This window comes from Dasypus novemcinctus, chromosome 16 (genome assembly GCF_030445035.2).
Source record: "Dasypus novemcinctus isolate mDasNov1 chromosome 16, mDasNov1.1.hap2, whole genome shotgun sequence".
Lineage (NCBI taxonomy): Eukaryota > Metazoa > Chordata > Mammalia > Cingulata > Dasypodidae > Dasypus > Dasypus novemcinctus.
This window is the reverse complement of record NC_080688.1, coordinates 36,479,962-36,489,227: the sequence shown is the minus strand read 5'-3', so window position 1 is coordinate 36,489,227 and position 9,266 is coordinate 36,479,962. Positions and strand designations below refer to the sequence as shown.

The 9,266-nt window shown below is 39.5% G+C and overlaps 1 protein-coding gene across 2 annotated transcripts in view; it reads left to right on the top strand.

The window, feature by feature from the left end:
• Positions 1 to 353: 353 nt before the first annotated feature.
• Positions 354 to 9,266, top strand: part of ROCK1 (Rho associated coiled-coil containing protein kinase 1) — a 185,687-nt gene continuing 176,774 nt past the window's right edge. The window contains exon 1 of one of the 2 annotated variants that reach the window (XM_012521871.4): positions 354 to 1,477. In XM_012521871.4, coding sequence (XP_012377325.2) covers positions 1,385 to 1,477 — 93 coding nt within the window. In that variant the 5' untranslated portion in view covers positions 354 to 1,384. The remainder of the gene's footprint in view (positions 1,478 to 9,266) is intronic. The other variant, XM_058277515.2, reaches the window with a different exon arrangement.

Here is a 9,266-nt window from a genome sequence, read left to right as displayed (position 1 = left end):
GATGGCTAGTGGAGCTCACCGAGGGCAAATAAATGATGAAGTACTTTTGAGAAACAAACAAAAAAAAAGCATCTTGCCTCAAAAAGAACCTACCTCCATAATTACAGTAACAAAAATAACAAGCGCCCTTTCTTTTTCGTCAGAATTCTCCAGACGGGCTGCAGCCCAGAGGAAAGAGAGCTGGGGTAGCTGCCAGGACAGGGGTGGCGAGAGTTCCGCCTCCGCCCCGACTGCCGCGGCGGCTCCCAAGTCCTGCGCGGTTCCGCGGGTCCAGGGGGACCGAGGGCGGAGCCGAAGCCGCACCCTCTCGGCTCCTCCCCGCTGCCTCCCTCCAGGCCCGCGCGCCCGACCTCGGGCGCCCCGCCTCCCCCGCGCGCCCCGGCACCGCCCAGCGAGGGCGTCGTCGTGTGCGCGCGCGCGCGGGGCGAGGGACTAGTTCCCCTTCCCAACAGCCGCATCGTGCATGCGCAGTCCGCGCCGGCGGTCTCCGTTTGTTTGAACAGGAAGGCGGACATATTAGTCCCTCACGGCCCCCCTCGCCCCACCCCCCCAGGCATTCGCCGCCGCGACTCGCCCTTTCCCCGGCCGGGACCGCAGCCCCTCCCAGAAGCTCCCGCATCAGCAGCCGCCGGGACCCGACTTCGTCTTCCTCAGCGTCTGCTCTCCAGCCTTTCCTCTCTGCTAGATTCCCGTCAGGCACCGACCTCACCCTGTCTGCCCCGCCGGACACCGCGGCAGTATCCCCAGCAGCGACGGGACAAAATGCGAGAGTGAGCTGTCCCGTGGGGACCAGCTGTCGGCCGAGGCGGATCGGGGCGTCGGGCCGGGCCAGGTCGAGCCCGGGATGCGGGACTAGATCGCCTACGGCGCCTCAGAACGGAGCGGGCCCGGCGGTGGCCCAGGCGGCGGCGGCGGCGGCGGCAGCTGGCACAGCTCCTCACCCGCCCTTCGCTTTCCCTTTTCCTCTTCTGCCTCCCCTGCTGCCCAGAGGGAGTCTCCACCCTGCTTCTCTTTCTCTCGCCCCTCCTGGCATCTCGGGACGGGGAACCCTCCATGGCGAAGGCGGCCGGGGCCCGCTAGGCTGAAGCGCTTCGCCGGAGCGACGAGGCTGGTGGCGACGGCGCTGTCGACTGTCGTGAGGGGCTACCGGGTGGGATGCGACTTTGGGCGTCGGAGCGGCTGTGGGTCGCTGTTGCCCCCAGCCCGGGGTCCGGAGAGTGGAGATCCCCTCAGTGAGGGGAAGGAGGGGGAACCGGGCGCACCTGGTGACCCTGAGGTTCCGGCTCCTCCGCCCGGCGGCTGCGAACCCACCGCGGAGGAAGTTGGTTGAAATTGCTTTCCGCTGCTGGTGCTGGGTGCAAGGGTATTGTCGCAGTAGCGCACCATGTCGACTGGGGACAGTTTTGAGACTCGGTTTGAAAAAATCGACAACCTGCTGCGGGATCCCAAATCGGAAGTGAACTCGGATTGTTTGCTGGTGAGTAGCGCCGTTCGGTTCTGCCTGTCGGTGAGTTCTGTGGGTCTTGCCCTGCGCTCGCCTCCTGTCTGGTTATCTGCAGAAGAAAGCTTTAAGGTGTGCACTATCGCCTCGGGGAGAACAGATTTCTGTTAACTGAAGAATTTTAGAGAATCAGTCAAATCTTACGGCGTGGCCCTGTTTGTCATTTGGCTCTGCGCTCACTACTGTCTGAACTTTTAGCTCTGACTCAGTTCATCAGTACACAAAGATACTTATAAACTACTATTGCAGCCATCGTATAAAAAGTTTTCAGGTCAGAGTTATTATTAAGTATGTAAATAGTTTCTGGAATGGCAGTTTTAGTAATATTAATTTTCCTGATCGGTTTGACAGTCTAATGAAAAGATTACTTTCCATTTACAGAGATTCAGCTCCTAAAGAATTAATATTGAACTTATTTTTAAGCCAAAATTTCATAAGTGACTTGACTATGAAGGAACTAACTGTCTGCTGAACTATTAAGTGTACAGACAGGTCAGTTATCACAGTACTAACGTCTTTGATGTTATTGTTGATTATAGTTGTCTTTACCATTGTCACTTTTTAAACATTCTAAAAAAGTTTCTATGCCATGAAAAGCCAAAATCCCATTTAAAAATTCTTTCGGTGGTTGATTGCATATAAAAACATCAGTAAATAATTGGAGTTTTTAAATTTTCTCAATTTTCCCTGATACTAATAATTACAAATTTTGTTTTTGAATTTTCTTCTTATTTTCTTGAACAACCAAAAGTTATATAGTAATTCTATTTTAGCCCGAAACCACATAATCTCTAAAATTTCAGGGAGTATGTCTATGTATAGGATTTTACAACTGTCTTCAGCGAATTAATATTAGAAATAATACATAATATTTGGAATTAAAATTAAGTGAATAATACAAATCAGAGAAAGATACCATTTTAAAACCTGGAAGTTATGCAGGTTGCTTAAAATTAACATGCATTTCAGTTTCACTAAATACCTGTATATACTTTTTTTTAAAATATATATTTTTTATTAGAGTAGTTGTGAGGTTACAAAACAGTCATACATAACGTGTAGAATTCCCATAAAACACCCCTCCACCAACACCTTGCATTGTTGTGGAGCATTAGTTAGGGTTATGAAAGATCGTCAATTACCACTGTGGTCCACAGCTTACATTTGGCATGTTTTTTCCATACACCCTTTATTATTAACACCATATATTAGTATTGTACATTGGTTATAGTTCATGAGAGAACACTCTCATATTTGTACTGTTAACCATGGTCCATCTTCCACCACATGGTTCACTGTGTTACACAGTCCCAGTCCCATTCCTTGTAGAATCTTTACATTTAAATGTGAATGGTTTTACAAGATAGTTTCTCCCCTAAGCTTTCAACATTATTCTCAGCATTCTTAACTATGAAGTAAGAACTTGTAAGGTCTTACCCACATTGTGGATGCTCTTTATGTTGAATAACAGCAAGGAATATTGCTGATTAATACAATTTAAAACATTTTATTGAATGAGAGAAGTGGAAAAAATTAGAGCACATCTTCTAATAGGAATTTCTGTAGTTTTTAAAAAGTGTAATTCTCTTTTTAATTATTTTTTAAAAGGAGGCACTGGGGTTTGAACCTGGGACCTTGTATGAGAAATAGGAGCTCAAACTCTGAACTACTCATACTCCCTCTCCTTTTACTTTTTACGTAATTTCCATATATCTTCGATTTAATTTACTGTTTGATCTTCATGAAGCGGTGTTACAGGGAGAATTTAGTAACTTATTTTTCTTTAGCTGTCGTATAGCCTCTTCCCCTATCTTCATTTGGTAGGAACCTCAGCAAATAGAGATGTGGAGGATGTAAGGAAATTTCTGTCTTTGACTCCTTCCTCAAAAAAACGTATCTATTTAGGAAAACAAGACCAAATCTCACATATCTACACACAAAAAAAATGTCTCACAGATTGAGAAAATATGTGAAGTTTTAAATGATTGGTTTAGATAATAAGTTTTCTTGAAAATTGAAAAGAAGAAATCGCCAAGTTGAGAGAGTTGGAATATGCATGAACATACAGAATGAATAGGACTTAGGTAGAGGATATTGGGAAGGGGGAGAGGACGATAACATGGATACGGGGTAGAGACATGACTGGCCATGACATGTTTAGGGGAACAGAAAGATTACGGTTAGGTTGTGAAAGATTCAATTGCTAGGCTAAAGATTTTAGATTTTCTTCAGTATGTTGTAGCCATGAACGAAGAAGATGAATCTGCTAGTTATGTACTTGGGATGGATTAGTGTGTAAATAGACTGGATATAGAATGATATTGGGGATTTAAAAAAAAAATTATTGTAATAGTCCAGAAATGATAGAAACACAAAATTGGGACATGAAAATTGGGGAGGAAGATTTGATAGATCTTGATTGGCAGGATTGGGAAGGAGAAGGGGAACCAAAGAGAAAGGTACTAGTAGATGATTCTAAAATTTTAAGCCTGGATTGTTGGGAAAATGGTGAAAACAGCAAAGTCAGGATTGGAAGAATATGCCTTGCACTTATATTTGGTTTTAGATTTGTTGTACTTGATGGCATAGTGAGACAGCCATGAAGAAATGACCTGTAGACTACTGGGGATATGAAACTGAATTCATAATTGGAAATTATTTGCATAGAGGTACAAGTTGAAACTGATAGAGGGAGAAATTGTAGAGAGAGAACAGAAGGTAAAAGATGAATGTTGAGCAAAGAAGAGTCAAGGAAGTAGGCAGTCAAGGCCCTTCAGAGTTAGGAGAGCCAGTCTTCGTAGAGCCCAAGACTTTTAAAAGAGCATTTGAAAAGGAAAAAAACAGTCAATAGATTGGTTAACTTTTTCGCTATGTAGTCTTGGTCCTCTTTTCTTTTTAGTTTCACAACTATTTTTTTGACTGCTGTTTCTAATATTGTATTACCATACTAATCTAAACTTGATAAAAATTGAGTTTTTCTTTGAAGATCAGTAGTCCTCTTTCCAGTTTTGTAGTGTCTATCTCTGCATGATATTTTGTGTTTATCATTGAGTATTCCTTTATTTATGTCTGCCATTCAAAATGAATCAGGTAACTTGGCATTTTTCAGTGAGTCTTGTTCTTATTCCCTATCTGGACTATATCTCATATTTTATAGGCACAATGCCACTTTCACTTTGATTGCCTTTCCTTTCTTTATTTTGACCCCTGTTTATGTAATTGATACTTAGTGAGTACTTATATGCCAAATCTACTCTAGATTTTTTTGTAATCTTAAAAAATATATTTATTTTCTACCTCTATAACTAGATCCACTAGAGAAATGAAAGGTCTAAATCTATTGGTTCAGAACACTGTGAGCAAATGTTTGTTTTTTTTTAAACCACCTTACTTGTAAAACAGCTTTTTTGTTGAGATACTAGTAATGAACATTAGTAGTTCTAAAATCAGGTAGCTGGAAGAAACCCTATTAAATGGCTGATAAATGGCTATCCAACTTTTCCTTGAACACCTCTAATTTTTAAAGAACTAAATGAACCCAATTTTCGTATTATAAAAAGTGTTGAAAATATACATGCTAATCAGATATTAAGTTAATATGAAAACCGTTCACTTTTTCCCTAGATCATTCAAATCACTCATCCTCGTTTTTCTGTCAAGTCAGATTCTTTCCAGTATCCTTATGGTTATCTTTCTTACTGTCTACATTATACTTTATAATGAGCTCTTTTCCTTTTCTCAGTTTCCTTACTGTAGAATTAATTTATCTAGAGCTTGTATCTAGAGTTTGTAACATTTTCTCAATAGTTTTGTGTACCTCTGAAAACAGAATAAGGGAGAGTTTGTTTTACTTTTTCCAGAGGAAAAAATGCTTGTGATTCCTCAATTCCTAAATTAAAAATCAGAAAACATTGGAAAGGAAGGGTTAGGGATATAATTATCTTGAAGTTTGTTATGCATTTCATGAAAACACAGCTATCATGCCTGTAGCATATTTAGTACACTGCTTCAAGATGCCAGTTTACAAGAGGATGGCCTTTCCTGTTTTCTTTTAGCTAGTAGAGGTGTAGCAATGAGTGGGTGCAGGGGAGAGAAAGGAATCAATATTAGTTGAACAGTACATACCAGGTTCTAACATTGTGCTGTCCCCTTTATACATATTTGTTGCTACCGTTTCTTATTATTCAGTTTTTCAGAATGTGGAAGGCTTCACGTGTTAATCATTGAGTTACTCTTACTTTAAATTCTGATTTTCCTAGGCTTCCTTAGTCCAGTGGTTTTTTGTTTTGTTTTTTCCTTTTTCCCTTTTTTAAAAAAGATTTATTTATTTATTTATCCCCCCCCACGCCCCAGTTGTCTGCTCTTCTGTGTCCATTCACTGTGTATTCTTCTGTGACCACTTTTATCCTTATCAGCGGCACCGGGAATCTGTGTTTCTTTTTGTTGCGTCATCTTGCTGTGTCAGCTCTCCAATTGTGTTGCGCCATTCTTGGACAGGCTGCACTTTATCTCCCGCTGGGCGGCTCTCCTTACGGCTTGTGCGTGGGGCTCCCCTACGCAGGGGACACCCCTGTGTGGCTCAGCACTCCTTGCGTGCATCAGCACTGTGCATGGGCCAGCTCCACGCCGGTCAAGGAGGCCTGGGGTTTGAACCATGTACTTTCCATGTGGTAGGTGGATTCTCTATACATTGGGCCAAGTCCGCTTCCCCTTTTTGCTTTTTCTTTATTAACTTCTCTTCCTCTCTTTCTTAGTCTTTGTCCTATAGTATCTACCTTTCTCTTCACTCTCTTGGATAATTCATCCATTCTTACATCTTCAACTACTCTCATCTCTATGCCCATGATATTTAAATCTTTAATTTTAGTCTTTTGTCTGATTTCAACTCTTAAATATCTGAATACTTACTGGTTGTCTGTACTTGGATTTCATGTTATCACTCAGAATTCTTCATATTTCATAATAAGCTTTCTCTCATATACTTAACTGTTTTGCCATTACTACTTTGCAACACTACTATCCCTGTCACTCAAATGAAATTTTTGTTGTATACTTTAGAGCATCCTAGGCCACACATGTGCCATATTACTCTTGTATTATTACAAATTTTTGACTGGCATTCCTGATTCTGGATTATTGCTGTATAATCCCCATGCACACCTGCCAGTTAAATTGATCATATAAGGGGTTATGTTACTTTTGGTGGAATGAAAAGATCTGAGGTCATGAAATCTTTGATCATGAAAATTTGCTAGTGTTCACAGTTTGTGAGTAATGGGCATTACCAGTATCTATTCCATATCTGGTTAGTTTGGACCAAACCAGACCGTTTCGGTGTTCATATGTTACAAGAACTTTTTTTAAAAAGCTCATTACTGTCCTGACTCATTCATTCATTCAGCAAATCTTTGTGTAGGGTTCAAACCTAGGTTCTGCCACATACTTACTAAATGATTTTAGGTGGGTTATTTTAACCTCTTAAAGCTTGTTTCATCTTCAGGAAAAGGGGACATAGTATAGTATTAGATTGTTGTAAGAATTAAATTAAATAATATAAGTAAAGCAATTATCACAGGATTTTGTATTTAATAAGAGTTTGATAATTGATAGTAATTATTATTGTCATAGTTATAGTATTCCTGTTGTCTGTTAGTCACTGTGTGTGGGCTGGAAGTTGATATTTATTGCAGAGTAATTTTTTTGGTACCTTAAACCCTGCCCATTAATTCATTAATCCAGTTTTGCTTCATTGATGTTTCTAAACCATGCCTGTTAATTCATAATTCATTTTGCTTTATTGAAGTTTCTAAAGCACCAGAGTCAATTGTAAACAACATATAGATGGGATACAATAGAATAGGAAGAAGAGAGTTTTGGAAATCATTTATTCATTTAGTCTTGATTTATAACATACCTACTTTGTGCCAAGAGTTTTGAATGCTGTGAAAGGCAATTGGGAGCTACTCATAGTTTGTGGAGATCTAGTTATCTTGTTCTCTTTCAGTTATGTATCTTATAGTTTCAGCGTGCAAGGCCCTCTTGCACTAAGCACTCTGTGGGTGTATAGAGAGGAGCCCAGAGTAACAGCTGAGACATGAATTGGACCATTCATCAATCTCGAGTCAGAAATGTTTTTAATCCAGAAGAAGGAACCACATATAAAATTTTATAATGAACAAAGAGTAAATTCTCAGTTTTAGATTAGACTTTGTATAGCTTTACAGTTTAGTTTTATTTCATGATTATAAGTTTTGGTATTGTGTATATATGGTGAAAACTAGAGACTAGCATGTAATATTTGAAAAAAGCCCACATATCAAGAAATAATGCACATGGAATTTGCTCGCTGTATAGTCCAATAGCCCCATAAAAGGTACTTCCATTTAGTTTAAGTCCAGGGCATACCTGATGGATACCACACATATGTATGTACAAGAAGGTGAATAGCTAATACTGTATTTCAGAATGGTTAATATTGATTTGTTTTTGAGTATGTTACCAGCATGCTTCAGTGAAAAAAGTACTGGACTGGAAATTCTGAGCCTTATTTTACCATTAAACTCTGTGCAACCAAGTAAATCTTTTTTCTTATCTAGGCTTCATTTTCCCCATTTGTCTAATGAAGAGTTGGACCAGATAATTGCTAATGTCCTTTGGGTTCTAAAAATTCTCTGAGTCTTTGTTCACTATATTTTCAAGAAAAGGAAGTTTTAAAAAATTGTGTTGTTTTATTATTTGAGAAATAAAATTAATAAGTTAAATGATGTTGAGGTAGAAATAAAAGAATAGGAACCATCTTTAGTCAAGTGCTAGTTTTGGAACTAGTTCCAGTTAGCCTTGGAAGATCACCCTAAATTTTTTATTTTTGGTGCTTACTCTCTTTTGAATTTGTGACTTGTTTTTTCATGACTGTTGGGATTTGTACTTTTCAAATAGAAAAAGTAGATATTAAGTTACTCATTTATATATCCCCTAAAAGGTTCACATGTAGTTTACATTTCTAATATACCTGCCCTCCCTGTTTGCAATTGTGAAATATAGAATACATTTTTATTATAGTTTCTAAACAATTGGTAGAAAGTTAGATGCTCAGATTATATCCAAAGTCTGATTTCTCAAATAGGCGAAAGGTTGTCTTTTACTTGTGTCACATTTTAAAAGGTAGGACAACCTTTTAAAGCCATACTTCCTACACTTACTGACTTTTGGCAAGAACATGACATTTATCTCAGGTCATTTACTGGAACTAATTTTGAAACAGTGAATCACAGTTAACTCCTTTTTTTTCCTTGGCTGTTATGCATTCATTCAACAAATGTTTATTTGGTGTATATTGTTTGCTAGGCTCTCTGATAGGCACTGGGGACACCATGATAAGTAAAAATGAACATGGTGCTCACTTTCATGGAATTTATAGTCTTAGGAAAAGGACTAATTTTGAACACACAGATGTGAAGTAAGGCTTGAAGTCGAGGTAAGTGATATGCTCATGCCTTTCCATGAAGGTTTTGGATATATTTAAAGATTTGTGGTAAAGTAGTCTAAGTGTATAATTTACAGATATGAGTCTGTAGATTGTATCAGACTCACTTGAGGAACTTGTTAAAAATGGAATTTGGATTGATGCCCAGACAAACAAAACAAGAATTTTAGGGATGAGTCCTAGGATTCTGCATGAGAACTAGATTCTAAGACACTCTCAAGTTTGAGAACTCTTGTTATAGTGAAAAGAAAGAACATGGATTTTTTGGGCAACTTTATAATG